Source organism: Phoenix dactylifera, chromosome 9, assembly GCF_051530095.1.
Source record: "Phoenix dactylifera cultivar Ajwa chromosome 9, Ajwa_hap1_PhDact_Kaust_v1.1, whole genome shotgun sequence".
Classification (NCBI taxonomy): Eukaryota; Viridiplantae; Streptophyta; class Magnoliopsida; order Arecales; family Arecaceae; genus Phoenix; species Phoenix dactylifera.
The window spans coordinates 26713216-26735888 of NC_143198.1; the positions used below are offsets into that span (position 1 = coordinate 26713216).

Sequence of the window (22673 nt, forward strand, 5' to 3'; positions counted from 1 at the left end):
TGCTTTTATTAGAGTCTCAATGCAACTTGGTTCCTCTATAACAAGCGTCTTGTGTCTTTAATTACTGAAAAATTTAGGTGCATGGCTTGCCAAAAAAACAATTAAGGTGCATCAAATGTGCAAGAAAGTATACTATTTTGGATGACAACGTTTTGTGTTGCCGGACTCTTTTTTTTGAAACATCAGTACAATTATTACGATCGAGTACTTTATGCCTGCATGTGCCTTCGTGTCGCATTCTAGCACATTTTTTGGCTCATTAACCGCTCAACCAAAAAGAACATACTTTTATGTTCTCCCTTTGATAAAATTTTATGTTGCAATTCAATATAACATTGAACGAATTTGACTTCTTAACATTTTACACATGTTTTTTAATTATTTAATGGGTGGGTATCAGGAAAATGGAATCGTTTTACCACATTTTTAAGATCAAAAGGGTTGAATCTTCTCAAAACTTTGAGGGTTTGTTTGGTTGACGTATGTTAGATTAAGGGTAATCTGATGATTCTTGGAAATTTGATGGTTTGTGGGAGGCATTTATCTGAGAAAATGAATGCTAGAGAAAATAAAGTTTACCGCATTTGGTTGGTGAAAAATTACTCTGAAAAATGGTAACCAAAAAAAGTTACTGTATTTGGTTGGAAGTAATCTTATACTAAAATTCTACCAATTTTTTAATTATTTTTTGTATAAATAATTCAAATAATAATTTTTTAATCTATTTATTGGCCATATAGGGCCCACTTATGTAAGGGATGTTATATTGGCTAGTCTAAGCTTTCAAAGAATTTTCTAATTGCATAAGCGGCACCCTCCTAGCTTGCAATGATTTTCTCCCAATTATTGTACAGGAATTGCATAAATTTCTATCTAATATCTTAGTCAATTCTTATTTACATTTTCCACCTATTTTATATTGGGAAAATTAAATTAAACCTGGCCGGATTTGCACTTCTATTTGGAAATTGATAATGTATTTGTATATGGGGATGACAATATGTTGGGCCAAGTCAAGTTTGCTACTAATTTTCCCAAATAAACTTTACTCTTGACAACCAATTCAGTTCTAAGTGCTGACCATTCCTGATCTATTTAAAGTCCAGTTCAAACAATTTGACCTGAATCTGAGTCGTGCTGAAAAATTCAAGCATAGCTGAAGGCAGATTTTTGGTCAGGTCAATTTTAACTGCTGCTAGCAATAAAAGTAGCAAAAATAGGAGAAATGGATTTGGATAATAGCTCAACTTTGAAGGAAGAAATCTTCTCACCAATAGCCTAATTTGAAGAAAGAAAAGTTTCACAAAAGCATCACTTTTGAGTTAATCTTGTAATGTATGCATCGACTTGGGTAGTGATTATGGAAGGTCGGATAATGGAGGAGAATATTTAGGCTATATATCATTTTGCGCGTCTCATATATGTGTAACATAATTATAATTATAACCATGCAGTTTTAGCCTAACTTTTTGAGGATACATGATGTACAAGAGAACTATAAATATTTCAAATTATGTAGAAGAAATTCTTTTTAATTTTGAAATCGACATCTTACTGTCCAGTGGTCTTTTTTGTTTAGGTTTTTTGTAAAAACCTTCTGCTTCTTTGCAATGCACATGCAGCATTATTTTCAGATTTTGAATTTTCTCTCAAGATTGATCTTTGTTTAGATCAATTAGAGGATCGAATGGAGGTTCTTTTCACACCTCAAGTAAGAGGATTTAATATTGCTGAGTGATTTGAACGAAAATATCCATACGTGACCTCTCATATGGGTGACAAGTGACCAACATGAGCCAGGTTGAATCCAGGTTGATATGGCTAGTCAATATATATTTTTATTTTTATATAAACAGGCATAGGCTAAGACTAATCATGTACCTTCCATGTATCATTCATAAATAGTTAATTGAATCTTGGTTGATTCATTTAGTCAATCTATATTTTTATTTTTTTATACAAAAAAAACCATAGGCCAAGACTATTATATTGATATAAATTATTGCAAACCATATAAGTGATGAAGGTCAAAGACCACGACTAACTGCTAGCATTTCTCATGACTTGTAAGAGAACCTTCTCCTCCTGAAGAGAAGTTCCCACTGAACTTGGCCTTATTTGTGATAAGTAATTAAAACATGAGGAAGCACCATCATAATAGATTTTGAGTTCATATGTCCTTATTCCTGGTTAAAAGCTCATATGCTTCAAGATTTTTTTTAGAAAAAGAAGTGGTGCTTCTATGTCTATACTTTGTAATCTATTGCAATCTATTGCAAGAATCTGTGTGGGCGTGTATTTAGTTTCATGTTGATTATTTGTCAGAAGATTTTGGGTACTTAATAGGACTAAGGAGCACAAAAAAATAGTTTTTGGCTAGCTATTTAAGGTGAGGTCCTGAGTTGTTACCAATGATATTAAAGTAGGCCCAGCCTATGGTCCATATGGAGTAGAAAAAATTGTAGCATGGGCTTATAGAGACTAGCCACAGTCCGATCATATGTAAAATTAAGAAACTCAAAAAATATCTTTCAGCTAGTTGTTTTGGATGAGGTTTTGGATTGTTATATCTTTCTAAAACACGACATAGAGATATATTTATATGGGTAGAGAGTCCTCATCTATGACTATCAATTATGACCGTGGATATTTAGTTGAACCCATTGTATTTTAGGACTGCTCGAGCCGGTTTATAAGTTTTCATGATTTTATTTTTTTGTGAAATAAAAGAACAGAGTTGCATATTATTAACTAATTAGAAATGCTTTCAGGTTACCTATGGGATTCGACTCTATAAGTGGTAACAGGCATGAATAGCATTTTTTTTTTTTTTTTTTTGAAGAGGAAGGACACTATTGGGTGTAGTCCAAATCAGTCACCAAATTTTAATCAGAAACAAAAGAAGAGAAGAGAGTACGATCAGCATAAGTTACAGCATAGAAGAGAAGTAGATAATACAAAAATATATAGGATTGCTCCCTACTTTGGGGTCTTTTCCTGAATCTTTGTTCATTGCTTCCAACTACATTTGTCTGTGTCGTCCTTCTCCATCCATTTCTTGTGATGGCAACTATAAATCCTTGTTCCTTGCTTCCTACTTATACATTTCTTTGCACTGTCCTCCGTTCATTTTTTGAAGCAGCTATTACAAGTCTTTATTTCTTCCTCTCTTTTTTTCCCCTCATGTTGTCCTTCTCCATCCATTTCCCATGGCAGGCAACTATATCATGGGAGCCACTTCCTCGATGCCTCACTGACCAAAATTATTTTAAGATCAGTGCAGTTTGGGTTTCAGCTGTCTTAATGTTCATAGAAATTGTTTATTCTCCAAATAAGAGCGAACTTCTTAATTTCAAGTCATTTCAATGTATTTACCTTAAAATCAAAGGAACTCCTGACTGTAGGACATCAAGGAGAGAGATGGGTAGCCCCGTGCAAGGATGGAGAGAGAGGAATGAACAGGTCTGAGGAGCCATTAACTTTGTAACTCATGTGTGCATGGTGATATCTGTTTATCATTTACTGAAAAATTCCTCTTGGTCGAATGCCAGTAAAAGAGTGATTCGTGACTAAAGTTCCATATATTGCTATAAAAATTTGAATAAAATTGCATGTCTTGGCCTCAAGCGTCTACATTATAACCAGCACAATCTTTATAATGGAATGAAGAATATATGACCGCTCCCATTTTTTTTGGGTTGCGGTCATCGCTCAAAAGAATTAATCAAACTAAATAACACTAAAAGTTTTTCTTCCTTGGCTTGGCAGCTGATTCAAATTTAAAATTTTTACTTCTATGTTAGTTATTTTTTTTAAAAAAATATGAAAGAATACCATCATCAGGGTTCACATGCCCCCACCAAGGTCCAAAGCCAGAAAACCTTTCGAGTGGTGAAGAATGCGAATAAGCTGAGATTTTAATGCGATTCAGAGTCCAAACTGTTAGTGATGGACTTGGTAGAGCAACCTATTTTTATTTCTTGAATTTGGACAGTGCTTGCTTGTACCTTTTGGTGATCTGCCAAATACCCCATCTCAACTTCTATAAGTTTCCAAGAAACACCAAAGTTTAAGGTAAGTGCAATGATATGGAAAGCAACACATAAGAGACAACACTTCCATCAGGATAGCTATTGCATGGTGTTAATTAGACTTCAAATTTATCAAGCTAGGAACAACTAAACACCAGAAAAAAAAAACAGTAAAACGAGCAAGCGAGAATCCAAAGACCAGTTCCCACAAAATATACTGCAATACAGGAGTGGCCCAGGTAAAGTTTCTCCTTGCACGTAGGCCGAACTCAGTATCTTGATGGTACCAAAAGCAACAGCTCAACAGCTGAACAAATCTTCTCATACAACATGCTGCAATACAAGGTACAGCAGCAGCAGCAGCACCAAAATTCAGAAACACTGGCTACATAAACAAACAACTTGAAGTCTCAAAACTCTTGGAAGTTCAATAAGTGACGAGCAGCTGATCTTCTCAAACTTCTTCCATAGATTGAGAAGGCTTTCGGTCTGGCTGCTCACAACTCCACCGCCACCTTCTGCTTCATCTTGCCCCCCCCCCCCCCCCCCCCCCCCAAAATCACCTGTGGCTTGGTATGCCTTCTCCTTCGCAGTGTCTTAGGTCTCCTTGACCTTCTCCTTCGCCTCCTGGTAGGCCTTCTCGGCCTTATTTGCTTCATCTTTCATCTTAGCTTTTGTCAGTCCCTGCCTTCCGCATTGCATTTATTTTTGTCTCTTCGAGCTGATCTGTCTTGCAATTCTTCGAGTCCAATTGCCATAACCTTCTCCTCTGTTATGGGAGATGCAAGCAATATTGCCAGAAACTTCTCATCTGATATGGGAGACTCTGCCTTCAGCATTCCCATAAGCTTCTCATCTGATATGGCAGGCTTCGAGTCTTTACTTGACTGTGCCATCAGAATTGCGTTCAGCTTCAAGTCTTCAAGATGATCTGAGCTGCCACCCTTTGTCTTCAGAATTGCATGCAGCTTATCGTCATCAGGTTGTCCATCACGGCATCTTTGACCTCCCCGGCCGTCACAGCCGCGTACTCGGCGGCGTCTGCATAAAGATAGCCAACAGTGAGACGAGGAGCTCTCATTGTCTTGTATTTAGGTGTATTTAGGTGAGATAAGAGGTTGGTGGAATAGTTTTGGACTTTTTTTTTCTGGCCTGCAGTTTTGGGACAAGTTTTCCAATTTAACATAGTACGATATGCAAGTTGTCTTTCTTTTTTGTCTCTTCTATTATTTTTTTAAATTTTCTTTTAGGGGAAGCACCACCAAGTGGAGTTTTCTAGCTCAGAATAACTACAATCCACGAGTCTATTTTATACTCAATTCATATAAAAATTTGAGGTAATTTGCATTGGCCAATTCTAGCTTGGATTCATGGGTTAAGTAATTTGGAGAAGGATTTTGGTTGAAGAATTGCTCGGTGGATTTTCTCCTTTTAATTTACAAAGCAGATTGCTGTAGCTTCTTCCCGGCCTAATCTATGTTTCTTCTACTGAGTTCACCCAAAATCAATGAATTCCATTTACTTTTGTACCGTCATCGAAGTTACATGATGCATCTGCCCTCGTTCTTCTCCTTCGGAGAAATGATTAAATAAGATTTTTTGGAAGAATCTTTCGTCACTCCATTTTGTTTTTCCAACTAGTTGGTTGTGATGTGGCAAGACAATGCAATATATATAGCACAATTTTATGAATACACGTGGTGGCGTAGCACTTCTCTAATTTAGATAAGTGATCCGGTTTCTCTCTTTTTTTTTTCCAATTTTTTATTATATTTTTCAGTGTTGGGAATAAGAGGAAAAGTAAGAGCGTGTCAACCCTTCCCCTTCGTTTGTCTTATCTCAAATTTGGAAATTTTAGAATCCTGCCGTGATCTGCCATCTCTAACTTAGATTACGACAACAATCATCCACCTCGACTCCCATTTGAGGGCCTGGCTAACTTTTTTTTAAAAAATGTCAATAACAAAGGACTAGTGGTATTATCTACCCAGTCCACAATTCATCAAATTTAAAGCGTTTTCCATCTAAAACAAAGATTTTAATTTAAAACACGGACACATATAGACCCTCTCCATAGAGAACACAACCAAAATAATTAACTGCAACTTGTATTTAGAAAGCAAAGTAGGGCTATCAAATGATCGTACGCAGCACAGACCATAGATCAAGTCAATGCTTGCAACTTTGTTGATCTGTGATGCATACATGACCATGCTTGCATTTCATGCACCTCAATGTGGTGTGTGGCTAGTATTGAATCAGACCATCAAGACGGTCATGATCCGGTAGGCATGGAACCTTAACTCGCGTGGTTTATTACAAAACAGATTTCACGTCAACCTCAAATGTTACTTCGATAATTCATGTCTGAATCATACCAGATGCAACTCTGGATAGCTTGCAGGCACCATTTCCTGCAGCAATCCTTTTATCTGCCATGATTACTACCACCACTATTAATTGCCAGTTTGCCACCACCATTAGTACAGAAGCAAGAACAACAAACATGGAAGAAATTTAGAGCATTCACACGTTAATAGTTGCCTAGTTGGTAGAGGAAGTAGACAATGGACGGACTCGGTTACTTTGTCCTGGACTCCAGTTGGCCCAGGACTCGGTCTTCTCCTTGGCTTCCTCCATGGCCGAACCGTCAGCCGACGCCGTTCTCTGTCCCCCGTAGCAGGAGGAAAATCCCTGCCAGCAAGAGCGAACTCGCAACGTAACTTGACTCCCTTCTTCCCCTCGTTGCCATCTCTCTCTATTCCTGTCTTCGTCTCGGTCTTTGGTGGTGGAATGAAGTGTGGGGAGGTTGGCCGGATCCTCAGCGACACCGTGCATGGAAGCAGACAGGACGCGCGTGTTTTCCGTAGGAAAACAGTTGGGTCCAAGGGAGGTATTATTTTTGATCAATGCACAAAAGTCACAACCGAAAAAAAGAAACACTGAAAAAAGTCAATAAGGTCCATCATTCAATAAGGAGTTATCTACGGTCCACCATTCTTTCATCAAGGAAATGAAGGCATTACAAGGAGTTTCTCTTGAAGCCAGAGCGAGAAAAAAGGCCCCCACAAAATGGGGAAAATACAAGCGTTAATTACTAGGTATATAGGTTATTATCATTCATAAGCAGAGGTTGAAGACCTGTGAGGAGCTTGTTGCATCCTGGTTGAAGCTTCACAGGGAACAAAGCGTTCCAATGCATAAAAGTCTGATAGCCTTCTGAAGTGTGGCCTCCAATGTATGCTCCTTGTTGACAAAAAAACTATCCCTTTCCTTTCCATCCATAATCTCCAAGAGAAGAACGAAGGAATCCCCAAGCATTAATAAAATTTTTGAGATGTGGCGTCCTCCTCCAATCTGTCTGAAGAGATCTGGGAGCTATTCTGTGCTGCCAATGCATCCCCACAGCCAGGGGCGGCCCAATGCATTTGGAGGCCTAAGGCGAACTTTCTAAAAAAAGGCCTTTTTATTTTTTAATAATAAATTTTTTAATTAATGTAAAATACTTTAAAAATTTATTTAAAAATAATTTGTTTAGCTTTTTAAGATACAAAATTACTAATCAAACTTTTGTACTCAAGATTCTAAAAATAATATTATCAAATATAAAAAAGTTGAAAATGATAAAACTTGATTATGTCCAGAGAAACAAACTCAAGCTCTGACGAGCGGTGCCGAACTCGATGACGAGAAGCGGTGCCGGAGACTGACGGATGGAGTTGGAGAAGAGGCCGAAGTCGCAACAAGAACACCCCTGAATAGCTGAAATCTCGAGAAGCAAAATAATCCTGGATTCAAAAACTTGGTGATGACTGAGTTGCCAAGTAATTGAAATACTTAAGATAAAGGAAGAAGGATAAGGTTGCTCTAATAATTTCCACGAGGATATTTTTGTTATCTAAAAATTATAAACAAGCCAATGTGTGTTATTGGTGGGTCAGACGGACAGTTCCATCCTATAGAAGCATAAGAAAATAAACTATGCTGGAAGAAACAAATAGTAATGGCTACAGAAAACTACTGCATTCCACACATGCAAGAAAGAGGAGATGAGGAAGCTGAGGACATCGACACCACTTAAGTAGAAAGAAAAATGGTTAAAATATTAGAAATGAGAAAGGGATTACAGGTAGTCCATTAACCCAACAGCCTGTAGGAGAATGGGAGATATATGGGAAACTGGACAGATCCAGAAACAGAATAACTCCAAACACAAAAACACCCCATGTGATTTTTTCTTGATCACACACCACTCCTTCACCAGCATCCAGATATATCTTTCCTTTCTTCTATTTTCTTCTACTGATGCTATGTACTGATCCCATCGGCCCATCCACCCACAATTCTAGCACTTGGTGAATCACTTCTTCCCCAGGTTTTGCCCTCACAGAATTGGATGAAAAATTTTGAATTTGGCTCTTCAAATGTTTCTCCTTTCTTTCTTTCTTTCTCTTCTCCTTTGTACACTATTGTCTACTGTTTGGTGCCTCACAAGTCCAGGAAGCCTGGCTTGCTTCCTTGGTCCAGGCTTTGACAAATTACAAATGAACAAAGAATAGATCAAAGTAACATTCAAGATTTACACACCTAATCAGAGATTTACCTGGCTTCCAACAGCAATGGAGTGCCTGTCCACTTAGCCCGAAGCGAAACTTGGGTTCCTGGATGTTCGTCCGCCGACGGTTCTCAGCGAAACACAAGTCTCCGGCGAAGCTCAGATGCTGCGGTCCGTTGGTCCCCAGGGAAGCACAGGCCGACAGGCGTCGGACTCGGACTCTGCCACTCTGGCTCGGTGGCTTCCCTTCTTTCTCTGGAGAGGAGAGAACTCAGGCTCTGAGAGAGAAAGAGGCAGCATCGCATGGTCACAGCGAAAGGGGAGAAACTGGGAGAGATGGTGACTCGGCGAGAAGGGGGGAGAAGACTGTTGCCTGTTGGGATTTTCTTTTGTTTTTTGGTATGAGTGTTGGGATTTGCTTTACAGCGAACAAGGAACAGAGAAGACTCTGTTCCTTGGACCTTGGCCCTGGCTGCGATGGGATTGTGCACGTCTGAGAGGCAGCGTCGCAGACTTGCAGTCGCGGGGCGGCAGTCGGCAGAGGCTTACTTTTCAGTCGTATCGTCTTGAAGGCTTGAAGTTGAAGGAGGATAGCTCATAGCCATAGCCGTAGCTGTTACTTCACTGTAGCTTTATTTCGAATGCGGGGGCCTTCTTTCGGCCCGAGGCCTTAGGCGGCCGCCTATCTCGCCTAAGGGTCGGGCCGGCCTTGCCCACAGCCATGTTAACACTTCTTCAAGACCGCGAAGCAAAACGGCAGTGTAGTTGAACGGGGGTTCAAATTTCTTCAGAATTTGCTTTGCATGATGGACAATTAAAAAAAAAACATGCTATCCTTTCTTACTAATGACCTCCGCAAAATTTGACACTCTGCACTGAGCTTTCCAAAGGGCTAGCGCAATTGAACAAATAATTCCACCATGATTTATAAGCTGGTAGAAGGGTTTTACCGAGCAGACTTCGTTAGCAGTACATTTCCAACGAAATACATCCCTTGAGTTTGATGCCTAATAAACTCCAGTAACTCAGCTAGGCTTTGAACCTCATCTATAGCTCATGGAGTCATAGGAAGGTTAAAGTTTTATTAGAGTCCAGCAGACATCCATGGATTCCAATAATCTGAGACCATTGCTTCTTTGTTTATGGAAAAAGAAAAGAGATTGGCAAAAAGCATAGATAGAGCATGTTCTCCCAACCAGATGTCTTTCCAAAAGAATATCTCAGATCCATTTCCACGCAGAAACTTAATGCTCATCCAGAAATCATTTAAGCATTTACACATGTTCCTCCAACTTGTAAAAGCTGCTATATCTTCCTTTGCTAAAGTTTGATCTCCTGCAGTAGGCCAAACCGATTTGTTGAACCCATGGTATTAAACTATCATATTACAATCTCCAAGCTCATTTTGTGAGGAGAGCTCTATTGAACTCAGCTAAGTTTGTCACTCCTAGGCTTCCAGCACTTTGTATCCAAGAATCGAAGCAAAGTGAACTCCTTTATTATATGCTGTCCCATATAGACCAATGGACTCTCGTTGAAACTAACCTTCAGGCTTGAAGCATGCTTAAAACCATCAATCGAGATTCATTGGCTCCACGAAATAGAATGGCACCATCTGCATATTGGAGGCTTTGCAGTCTACCACTGCAAAGATTAGGTCCCAATCCCCTTATCAGATTATTAGCAGTTGCCCGTTTGAGAATTTTTGTGAGAACATCTTCCACTAGTATGAATAAAGAGAGATTGGGAGCCCCTACCTTAGCCCATTTTAGCAAGAGAACCAGTTGCCCTGCTTGCCATTAAGGAGCACTGCCATCCTGAAGTAAAAACTGAGGAGATCCAACTATTGCATTTAGGTCCAAAGCCTCTTCTTTGTAATGAACTGAAGACAATTCCACTGGACTCAATCAAACGCCTTTTCAAAGTCTAGTTTACATAGAATTCCTCTTTCTTTGTATTGTGGCAGTAAAGAATTACCTCACAGGCACTTAACATTCCAAAATGCATCGGCCTATTATGAATCTAGATCAGGATTGATCAAGGAGTCGAGCAAGGAAAGCTTGTAATCTGTCGGCAAGAGCCTTTGTAATGATTTTAAAGGAGTTGCCCAACAAGCTGAGACGCCTAAAGTCAGATGGATGTTTGGAAGCTTCTCTCTTGTGAACAAGTGCTATATATAAGAACAGCTTATGCGACCAAGGTCTGCATCTCTTGAAAATAGCTAGCTGATTAAAAAGATCGATTGAGTCTTGTTTGATGACGTTCCAGAAGACTTTGAAGAAGAAAACTGGGAATCCATTTGACCCGGGTGCCTTGTTGTTGGGCAAGCCGAAAGTGGCCTTTTTGATCTCCTCCTCTGTGAAGGGTTCCTCAAGGTCTGCAAGATTGACTATCAACAACAGAGTTCGGATCCAAGTCAATAGAGGCTGGCGAGGGTGTTCCCAGGATGTCTTTAAAACAGCTGGTTAGATTGTTCATCATTAGGGAAGGGTCTCAGGTATCAGCTCCATGCCAAGATATCGCCGAGATATGATTGAACCTTCTTCTAGTAGAGGCCATATTCTTATCTCCTTTTAGTCAATGGATCTTTCCTGGGTTCAGCAAGACCTTTGCGCTCAGATGGCTTGGAGATGGCATTGAAGTCACAACTCAACAGCCAGGGGACAGGGACCAGGGTCCTAACCTCCAGCACTTCCACCTTACTGAAAATTAATAGAAACATGGCATACATACTTTAGAACACTAAAGGCTAGTGGATGGAGCACTATTGATCAGGTCTTTGTTGACCATGCAATTCTCAAGTAAAAATTAAATCTTCGAGGAGACAAATAAACTACAGAAATGACAATACTTGATGTAAAACAACATGAACAGCAATAAACATAGAAATAAAACGATGACATGTCAGACTTTTACTGGCAGCAGATGCATCAAAATAAATGTGATATCCTACCAAAGATTTCTAGGAAATAGTAAAGGAAGTTGTTGATAGTGCATGTAGGAATAGTCATTGATTATCATATAAATCTGGTAATAAGTGTACCTCCATTCATCCAGATATATGCAAAGCAAAAGCTCTGTGAGGAAGATAGCTTCAATCAACTTACTTAATAGTCTTCTTTGATGATGATAGAAATCCTTCAAAACCTCTCAATACATTTCCACACTGATTTGAATCTTGTAGGTAGCTAGTCTCTAAGTCGTAGACCATCAAAGGTATTGCAAGGAGTATCCACGCCAATGCAACACTAAATAGAGAACTGGCAAGGGAATTGATAGGCACTCCATAGCACTTATGTAAACTTAAATAATACCATTTTGCAAAAGGAAGAAATAAATACCAGCAAATATTGATGCCTTTATTGCTCTTTCAACAACCTATAGATAAGCATCCATTTTCATATCCATCAATATCTAGAATATTTGATTGTTTGAAATTTCTGTAATGAGTGAATAAATGCTGCCCATCTTTACAGATAAAACCATTTTTTGGTAAAGATGCTCGACTATTGAATAACCTTTTGTCAACACAATATTACCAATTATTTCCTAATGCTTAAGAGCATAGGGCTAATGTGAACAAAAGCGACCTCAATATTGTGATGACAGCGAGTACCAATCGACAAATCAACTGAACTGATACCTAACAATACCGCAAGCAATATTGATTAAAAACTATGGCTTCTCAAAAACATCAGCACCCATCCTTAAATATTGGTGCGCGGCACCAATCAGCTCACAAAAAAGTGAATGCAAGTCAGCCCTGGTCAGTCAAACAAATCATGAACCCTGTCCTGAATTCGAGTATAGGTTCATCGAAAACATTCACATTTATATTCACTATACTGTCGGAAAAATCGGCACTTTTGTCTAATTCCATCATGAAGGAATATCTAAAAACCTAATCCATCGTAGAAGTAGAGAAAAATCATACTCTGCTTAGAAAAAGTTAAAACTTTTGACCTCTCTCGCTGGCATTACCAGTCATCAAACTTGAGGGGAGAAAAAAGTGCGGACAAAAGAACAAAGAACTACCTACTTCTCGATGTTGCGGAGCTCTTGTTGGAGCTTCTCTTTCTTGATCATAAGCACCGCAAGCATGGCCGCGGGACTCGAGGCCGCCCTTTGCCCTAATTAACACAAGAATCCAATGAGGAGAAAATTAGGCAAATTCAAATCCCAAAGAAGCAAAGGTGTCGCGTCCGAGAAAGAAATTAGGGTTCTAGACGCCCGTTACCTTCCCACTCCATTACCACCTATCGATTTCGTATCCCTCATCCCGAACTCGCGGGCCGGAGCGCACAATCCCGTCCGAACCCCCCTCAGCCGTTGCCGGTTAGTATGAACATCGAAGCGTGGTGTCAAATAACGGGCTTTGTATTATTTCATGGCTTTGATTGACCGTTTTGATCTCCCAAATCTGGCACCAAGAAAGAAAGACTTTTTAGACACATATCGAACTAATTATGAAACCCGAGGAGTAATAGCATTATAGCGCTGGATAAACACATGGCGTTGGATAAAAATCGCTATCGTTTCCCTTTTTTTTTTTGGATAAAAAAATGACATTTATATAGCTGCTCTTATGTAAGTACAACCAGCTAAATTAGAAAAATTAAAATAATACAAAATAAGTGAAATCTCCACTATTAAGATGCCCCAAGGAGTGTATTGTAAATATGTGCCCATCCAACCATAGCAAGATATGAGCCGAGGGATGACCCCATATACAATACAAGGCTCTAATTACTGTAAAGTAGGGGGAGGATTGGTTGTAATGTTGCTTTATTTCTATATGTAGAAAGACTATTTCTATATTTTGAATTTGTGAACGCGACTCACCCCCATATGAGCCATATCTTTTGATTTAGTAACAGCTCCTTCCTACTCAATTTAATGTGTTTTAATGTGAACCAAGTTCTTGTTTGCATTAATTTGATTTGGTGAACGACAAGGAAACTAACACATTTCTTCATGTGCCAATACATGGTTTTGGATATTTGATGAATATGGATGTGCTTTTCTGGCCTATAAAGGGAGTGAAAAAGGTTCATATACATGGTGACGGGTATTAGCGCGTGCATGGAGATGGGTATCGGCGCATGCTCGTGGCAATGGAGGCGATGCCTCCGGCATCTTGCTGAAGCATCATCCACCATGAGGCTCAGGTTCTGATCCCTTGTTGCAAGGAAGGTGTGTCTATGGTATTTAGTAATACTTTCTAGAGTTTTAGAGGTTTCCACAGATGGCGAACTAGGAATTTTATGATATCTTGTGCCGAAAAAAATTCACCAATTTGTGCTCCATAATTTTATCAGGGTTTTACTATGTACTTCAGCATGAACTGTAGTCAAAGTATGGCATATAATTATCCTTTCCGGAATATGCCTGGAGGATTTCAAGATTGACGTGGTGCCTGTTGAATGTTGATTTGCCATATGGTCACTGCTTGCATCCCAACTACATATATAAGGATGTGGGATATAAAAGGTTTTCCATATGCCTGCTATGCCAATACACTACCCTGTATATAGGACTCTGGTGACTCCGAGAACTTTGATGATGATTGATTTGGCCGATGTTGCTGCTGATGGTTTGGATCTAGGTGTTCATTTTTCATATCAAAAGTTCAGTAATAACTATGTGGAGCTTAGTTTTTTTACTGCTTTTAAGGTAGAGATTTTTAATTTTTTAAGTTTACGATGGGCTAGCTTAATGCATATGAAATTTAACTATGTACCTCCATACATAATATTTCGAGTTTTAAGCGAAAAAAACCCCCGGTAGAACAACATTGGAGCTAGTGGTCATATATAGGGTGGTGGCACCCACTGTTCTGCTGATAATCAGTACTGGCTATTGCATCAAACAATTATACCTTAATATTTCCATTCATAATACTTCAAAAATATAAATAAAAAAATATTTTTTCGAAAAAAAGGCAACAGAGTCATCACCACTTCATTAAGTTTGTGAAATGATGAAAACATCAGATTTGTGAAGATGGGGATCCCAGAGTAAAGTAGTAGAAGAAAGGGAGAGAGTACACAAGTCTCTGATCTTTATTCACCTACGCATAACTATGTAGAAAACATATATAATTATGTACGAAAACATGCATAATTGTATGCATGCATAACATTAGGTTAAATTTACACAAGAATTATAGATAAAACAGCAGCGAAGCAAAGGACTAGGTGTACGTCGATATTTCAATATTCTAGTCTTTCTTTTGAGAGAAGACGTGTCGATATTTTAGTCGCAAGACATAGGCCAGAATATTTCATTATTGTGATCATTAGATATAGGCTGAGGTATTAATATCTTTATTCATGAGAGAGAGAAGAATATTGCAACCAGCCACTTGCGATGGCTATCATGCATGGCATCCGCTTATAAAGCAGTATCCCCATACCATGGAGGTCCTTGCATGCTTATGCTTTGATCTTGTTAAGAGTTTGGTGTACTAGTTACTACTCTAGAAAACTTGTGCTTAAAATGTTTCAACAAATTTCCTTCTGACTCAATACCAAACCGTGAAAAGCCGAAACTACCAGCTATCACTTTTGTTTCTTTTTTCCCACCTCTTTTTTTCTTTAGAAAAATATCTGCTGCACCTCTTTGCTGAAATTTGTTAGAGACAATAGAAGGTACTACATGAAAATATATCAAACTTACTTTTATTAGCTAACAAGCACACCAACAAGAAGACTAACCAGACATGTTTACAACATAGTTTTTCAGTTAATTTATAATAGGATGGAACAGCGAAGACAATGGAAGATACACAAGGGATAAGGCTTCAGAGATCAGTGATATTTGATCTTCTTAGATTCACCAATATGCATAGAATTCTTTACTTGTATCTGCATCTCCAGAGAGAACGATACTCCTACTACTGCAAGCGAACATATCTATTGCTTTCTAGCTTTTGTTTCAGTTCAGCTTTAAATTCTTCAGCCTGCCAAAGAAGTGAAGAAACAAAACCTCATTAGTTCTGCTTAGTGGTTTTAACATGATTCTAAACACCCAAATTTTAAGAAGTTTAGCATTATGGGAATTAGAAGGGATATAACAAGAACAACGTACCTTTTAGGTAAATTCTCAAAATAAAAAAGTACCTTTTAGGTAGGATAACAAGACTACATGAATGAAAGAATAAAGTGACGCAAGTGATGGTGTCGTTTAGAAAACCTATTAAAAAGCCTAAGTCAGCCTTGGAAATCCCATGCATAGATTATCAGAGCCACATAGTTTTTTTGTAAGTTCTGCGCTAGAATAATGTCATGTGGTCTTGGTGGGTTGGATAGGGGGACAAAAGGCTGAGGAAGAGTGGATAGTGAAGAGTTGTCCCTGTTATCAAAAAATAATACAAAACCCCCAACTGAGAGCAACTGTTCCATTGATGCCATATTCCTTAAAACCAGGAGTAAGAAATATGAAGGAGAGAGAGCAAGGGAATGAGAAGGGAAAAAAAAAGAAAAAAAGAATGGAACAGTAGCTGTGGGGAGTGGAATATACTGACTACCTTTGCTCCTCACGAGCCACCCTGCGGCCTCCCATGCTGCTGGAGGACCCGTAATTGGGGAACGGCACATGACCGGCCTCAATGTGCTTAATGTCCTCGACAAGCAGTTCATAGTGGCGCTTCACCTCTTCAGGTGTCTTCCCCCCGACAGCTTGGGCTACTTTGTGCCATCGGTCGGGGGTCTCCTTGTCATACTTCGCCAGGGCCTGCTCGAACAGCTTGTTCTCCTTCAGGGTCCAGGAGCTGTTCGAGCTGCCTGAGGATCTCAGAGAACTGGAGGCCATTGCTCAGGGCTAAAGTTCAAAGCTTAGTTCTAATTGCTAAAGGAGAGTTTGGAAGTGATCAAAGAGAAGCTGAGTGGTCTCTAACTGTGAGATCAAAGGGAGTAGAGAGGACTACTCAGCTCCAAGGAGGATGGAGGAATGGAAATATACTTTTTCAAGTTCCAAACTCTGTGGACTTCATGTGAGCTGATCTGGGAAGAACTTGCCAAGGGTGCTACTTATAAACAGTAGGGTAATGCGTTTGTGGGGGCAATGGCGGCCAGTTGAGAATAATGAAGGAGAGCAGAATATTGATGACTCGTACCCTTGAGAGCCATCAGCTAGGAGTGAGGACCAGTCCAGAGTGAATCTTTCCTTCCCCATATTCTATTTCCTAGTTGTAGCCTCCCTGTTCCTTGTGTATTATATTATAAATTTATGTGTCGTCTTTAAGGGCCTAACTTGCTGCCAATACCATGCCCTACTCTAACAACAGTTTAAAAATAAATCTAGATTATGGCCTGTGACAAAAGCATGCATGAGGATGCCCCTTACTAAAAAGAGATCTTCCTTCCACAGGGTTTTTGGCACAAACTAACTGGCCTATTCTTTTCAGAGAAAGACCTTGGCCTTCTGAAACTAAGTACCTTTACCCGTCTCTCCCACTCCACAAGAAGTAGGAACAAAGTCGTCATATGGCCTGCAGTCCTTCCTTCACTGCAATCTCCATTAAAAAATAGGATGTGCTTTAGTTCGCAGAGTCCTCTAACCCAGCGATAAATGTGCTATTCTGTTAGATAATTTAACACATCTTTGCTTCTCCAAATTAAGTTTATCGGTTTAAAATGTCAAATTCAAATGCTTCTCGATCGTACTCTTCTTTTTATCTTGCTATTATAATTATTTTAGTGTAAGGCCATCGAACATGTCGTTGGAGTTAAATACAGAAATACATTTTAGAAGCATTGCAGGAAGCAATATGAATGTTTTCTCTGGAAGTTTATATTAGATCTCAGCGAATGAGAAAACTTTACCCTCGAGATCTTTTTAGGTGAGTTTCAGATTATTTTCAGATAATATACATTACCGAATTTTTAGTCAAGCAGATAAGCTTGTCCATATGAGCAATTTATATGTGCATCAAATTTTAATTCCTGGTAACCTGGCAGCACATGAATTAATAGAACAATCTAACTTGATAATGCTTTTAGATTTTGAAAACTGCTTCCAATCAAGTATTGTCACATCAGTATGGAAACGAAAGAAAAAAAATCTTTAACACTGCATGTAGTAGGTAATTGTTGCATTGCTTACACCAAACATTTAAGTTAAATAAAAATATTCGGTAAAGATGAACCTTCTCTCTTTATGACTACAAATGGAAATATTTTGACAAAAGGGTTCTGTATATTTATCGATGACGCTAGAATCTAACACGACAGTTTTTACATTATGAACATTTGACAACTTGGAGGAAAATCAGATTTCTTGGAATCTTTGTGGATGAAGTATCAAAAAGTTAAAGAGTGGAGAATCTCAAAGCTAGAAGCATGTTGGGATGAGCCCTTTACAAGTTGATGCGCCTTTTGCATATTCGCACTACTGGAAACTCATGAAAGTAGCTCCTCCAAAGTTGGAGGTGAAAGAGGCAGTCCGAGAGGCCAGGAATCCTGTGAAAGAGGCAGTCCGAGAGGGAATCCTGTCGAAGAATTTCATAAAAGCAGTAGGATGATACCACAGAAAACAATCTCAAATGGTCTCGATACCTTAATTATTATCAGTTTCTAATTTTTCCTTGATCATATTATGTGGTACAGCTTTTTATTAATTGTTGAACATATCATTCACAGGATATCTGAGTAAATAATTAATGTTTTCTGATTTGATGAATGAAATATATTGTATCCTGTTGATAGAAAACTCCTGATGATACAACTCCAACAAAACATTGCTAGTTCTTTAAATAACATTTTTTTTTGATTTATTGGTTTTAAATTAGTAATACCATTGCTTTACAGTTACATATTCACTCTCATTGCTATTTATTATCATACCCAGAGAAGTAGATTCTGTATTTTATTAATATTGATACTGCTGATGATACAATAACTACAAAAAGTTGCTAGTTTAGCAAATAGTATACATCACTCTGATACATGATTCCTTCTTTTCTTTTCTTTTTGATAGAAAAGAACTCTGATACACAAATTCACAGCTCGTTGTGTATACTATTTACGATGTACCAATTCTCCATCACCATCATTCAGCTAATTGTAAACATAGTAACAAATTTCTCTGAAATATTGAGTCATCTCAAATAATCCACTGCTTTCTACTTTGCCTGTCACGCCCCCGCCTCTGCGAGGCACGTGAGGCACCTAGTGCCCACGTGGGGGCCACATGAGGGGGGAACACGAGGCTCCCCTATCAGATATTATCCGGTTCTGGGGCTTCACGCAAGCGTCCTTCACCCCTCCCCGATTTTGTTTTTCACCCAAAACGCGTCTGCAGGATTAGGAGACACCCGCCTCATATGCCCAGGCTCTGGAACGAGTCTTTCCGATATGGGACTATTGGGCCTCACACCCTTCCCACCATCGGACAATAGCCGTCCTCGGCTCTGATACCAAATGTCACACCCCCGCCTCTGCGAGGCACGTGAGGCACCTAGTGCCCACGTGGGGGCCACATGAGGGGGGAACACGAGGCTCCCCTGCCAGATATTGTCCGGTTCTGGGGCTTCACGCAAGCGTCCTTCACCCCTCCCCAGTTTTGTTTTTCTTCCAAAACGCGTCTGCAGGATTTGGAGACACTCGCCTCATATGCTCAGGCTCTGGAACGAGTCTTTCCGATGTGGGACTATTGGGCCTCACACCCTTCCCACCATCGGACAAGAGCCGTCCTCGGCTCTGATACCAAATGTCACGCCCCCGCCTCTAAGAGGCACGTGAGGCACTTAGTGCCCACGTGGGGGCCACATGAGGGGGGAACACAGGGCTCCCCTACCAGATATTGTCCGGTTCTGGGGCTTCACGCAAGCGTCCTTCACCCCTCCCCGATTTTATTTTCTTTCCAAAATGCGTCTGCAGGATTTGGAGACACCCGCCTCATATGCCCAGGCTCTCGAACGAGTCTTTCCGATGTGGGACTATTGGGCCTCACATTGCCCATCTATTCTCCAGTCTACCAAACGTTCTCTAGGAACATACGCGGCTTCCACAGTAATGAGTGTATAGGTTGCTAGCAGCGTTCTTTTTGCTATGTTTTGCTCATGTTGCTTATCCTACTCTTGCTTTAATACTCCAAAACATATAAATATATAACATATTTACATTCTTTAAAAAAAAAAAATCATTTTCCGAAAACTTTTCAAATTTCTTTGGAAATTTCGAATATTTGGCCAAAAAGCCAAATTGTTCCTTATTACTGAACTTATGAATGTGTGTATAAATAGTTAAAATAAGGTTTAGTGGTTATGAAGATGATTATCTACTCTGTCAAGCAAAGAACAGTTATTATCATTCTTTCTGCCATTAACATAGAATGTCTAGCCTATCATGTGTCAAATCAAATGATCACTCGGGTGAGGAATTGGAATCTTCCCAAGACCTTGGAACACCATAAAATATGCTCCTCTGTGAGATGGGGAGGGCCAAATTTAGTTTTTTTTTTTTTTGCATACCACGTCCAAGAATTTATCAAAATTACGTATAGATTCTTCCCTTATCCCTAGCTACAAATTGTGCCAGATAAAGGCCATATATATTTCAAAAAATCCTTTCAGTTAATAATCTGTCGCTCCAATTAACCACTGACCTTGTTTAAATCAATCAAACGGTAGAAAACAATTATTCTACGCTTGGTTAATCTGTACCAAGCTCGCTTCCTCGTTTGTGACTCCAAACCTGAACTCGCTCTTATGTACAGAAAACGGAGGAATGGAGGCAGCAGAGTGAGGCGAGGTTATAAATGGCGACTGGTGGAGTGGAGTTGGGAGGGGGAGAAGATGGTGAGGGCGGTGTCAGCAGTGGCAGCGGCGGGGGCAGAGGGAGGAGAGGTAGAGGAGAGGAGGAAGAAGTAGTCATCACCGGAGAAATAATATCCCCTCAAATTCCTTTGCTAATCCTTTAACCCAGGCCTCCAAGAGGAACCTTAACCCAGGGTCCTAGTATCAAAATAGTAGAATTTGATGCGGCTCCATTTGTACATAGAGATGAAAGAGGAGGTGTTATACGAAATTTCAATAATCTGGGATGTGATATGCCAACAAAAAAAAAAAGTCCTAAAATATTAAACAGGACCGGTCCCTAACAAATTTGCAATCTGTACTGCGAAATGGTCCTTTCTGATTTATAAAACCTTAGTCAGATATCCTTTGGATACCTTTGCAATTGGTTTGGATTATTTAAGTGGTCCATTCTCAAGTTGAAGGAATCCATCATGGTCTTTGTATCTATTTGACTGGATTTCTATCAATTGATCAGTTCTGACATCGAATTCATTTTGCCTGCAATGACTGATGAAACAACTAACTAGAGGAGAACCAAGATGAGATACTATGGTTTTTAGCTGTCTGCAGAAGTAGCATTCAACGCCAGGCCGTATCCATACAAACAATAAAATAGAATTGCTCTACTACTTGATATATGGAATTATACCAAACTTGTTTTCATTAAGCAATAAGCATATACAGTACCAGACAGACATGTTTGTCGCAGTCTACAGTGGAATTACAATGGAAGGGGAAGGTGAAAGATACAATAGAGACATTAGGCTGCTACAAGATCGGCGATCGCTGATCATCCTGGAGTCGTTTGCATGCTTCTATCTGGAAATCCAGTGAAGAACAAAGCTCCTATTATTCCATACGGATATATGTATACTTATATGCTCCCCTTGAGCATTAGATGCTTCAGCCTGCCAAGTAAACAAAACAATGAGATCATCAGCTTAGTAGTAACTCATATAACACGTTTGTAAATAACCAAGCTTTGTGAAGTTTTGGCATATCGTATAAAGACCAGGAAGACTCAACATTCGCATGACTTTCAGAAAGACCAGGAAGACTGCACAGAAGAATGGAGTGTTACAAGTGAATGCGACTTGGAATGCATGTTATAAAGCACGATCCAGCCACACGCTTGGAAAGCCCATAGGTATCATCTTAACCATACTTTTCGTTTAGGTCTAAATTTTGTTATAGGATTAGGTTTGATGGTGAGTTGAACCAGGGATATAGGCCTAAGGGGAAGTGTGGATACCGGAAGTTTCCCTTTCATCAAAGAAATATAGTAGTCCAAGTTAGGCGACCGAGTTGGCCTTTTGCCTGACTGAAAGCAACTCCATCCAAGACTTATTCTCTGGGAAACCGAAAGGGTTGAGAACTGTGGGGGAGGTGCAACAGGACGACAAAAAGGAATGGAACAGTACATCGGTGCAGTGGAACAGAGTACCTCTGATCCTTACCGGCCATTGCCGCCTCCCCTGTGATCAGGGGATCAGTAGTTGGGGATTGACACACGACCCGTTTCGATGTAATTGATATCCCTGATGAGCAGTTCATAGTGGCGCTTCACCTCGTCGACCGACTTGCCGCCGACAGCCTGGGCCACTTTGTGCCAGCGGTCGGGGGTCTCCTTGTCATACTTCGCCAGGGCCTCCTCGAACTTCTTGTTCTCCCTCAGGGTCCAGGAGGAGTCCGAGGTGCGTGAGAGGCTCATCGAACTGGAGGCCATCTAACAGGATCAGAAAGAATATAGGATGATTGATAAGAGGAAGAGGTGCTTTTCAATATGTTCAATGGGGATAGCTAGGAATGGGATTAATACGATGGTAGCAGACCCTGGTGGAGAGTTGGAAGATGGGAAGCGCGATCACTGAGTCTAAGCTCTAAGGAAGAATTAAAACAGAGGGAAAGGACTTCTGTAAGTTTATGGACTCTATAGGCTCTGTGCGGGCTGGTGCGGGAAGGCAGTTGCCGAGGACGCTCGTTATAAAGAGGAGGGGAGTGGGGTTGTGGGGTGGTGCTAGTTGGAGAATAATTTTGGCAAAAAAGATAAAGGAGGGATGAGGGAAGAATATGGGATGACTCGTTCACACGAGAACCACAAGGAGCAAGGACCAGGAATCACCAGCTCCCTCTTAGCAGGCATGGCGGATATTTTTCTTTGGAAGTTATAGCATCAACCACAGATTCCTGTTCGTATCTCTTTTATGTATCTCTTCTTAGCAATGCACGTTAATGGCAACTAATGACGAAGGGCCGAAGAGATGGTAAATATATTTACTGGTAGAAA

At 39.9% G+C, this 22673-nt stretch overlaps 1 protein-coding gene, 1 long non-coding RNA gene and 1 pseudogene across 4 annotated transcripts; all 3 read right to left on the reverse strand.

Annotated features, from left to right (window-relative positions):
* Positions 1-6962: 6962 nt before the first annotated feature.
* LOC113463248 (uncharacterized) lies at positions 6963-13223 on the reverse strand. Of its 2 annotated transcripts, none has more exons than XR_003387149.4 (3): positions 12824-13223; positions 12622-12716; positions 6963-11288 (listed from the first exon to the last, which is right to left on the reverse strand). It is a non-coding gene; the product is annotated as an uncharacterized LOC113463248 (long non-coding RNA). The 2 variants fall into 2 exon arrangements; XR_003387150.4 differs by having other exon boundaries at positions 12626-12716; positions 12824-13221.
* Positions 13224-15237: 2014 nt separating this feature from the next.
* Positions 15238-16398, reverse strand: LOC103714992 (protein RADIALIS-like 3). Its single transcript, XM_008802490.5, has 2 exons — positions 16115-16398; positions 15238-15547 (listed from the first exon to the last, which is right to left on the reverse strand). Exons 1-2 carry the CDS (start codon positions 16396-16398, stop codon positions 15523-15525), a joined length of 309 nt encoding a protein of 102 aa, XP_008800712.1. The 3' UTR covers positions 15238-15522.
* Positions 16399-21029: 4631 nt separating this feature from the next.
* Positions 21030-22520, reverse strand: LOC103714991 (protein RADIALIS-like 3 pseudogene; annotated as a pseudogene). Its single transcript, XR_003387148.3, has 2 exons — positions 21844-22520; positions 21030-21294 (listed from the first exon to the last, which is right to left on the reverse strand). The product of XR_003387148.3 is annotated as a protein RADIALIS-like 3 pseudogene (transcript).
* Between the last annotated feature and the right edge of the window lie 153 nt (positions 22521-22673).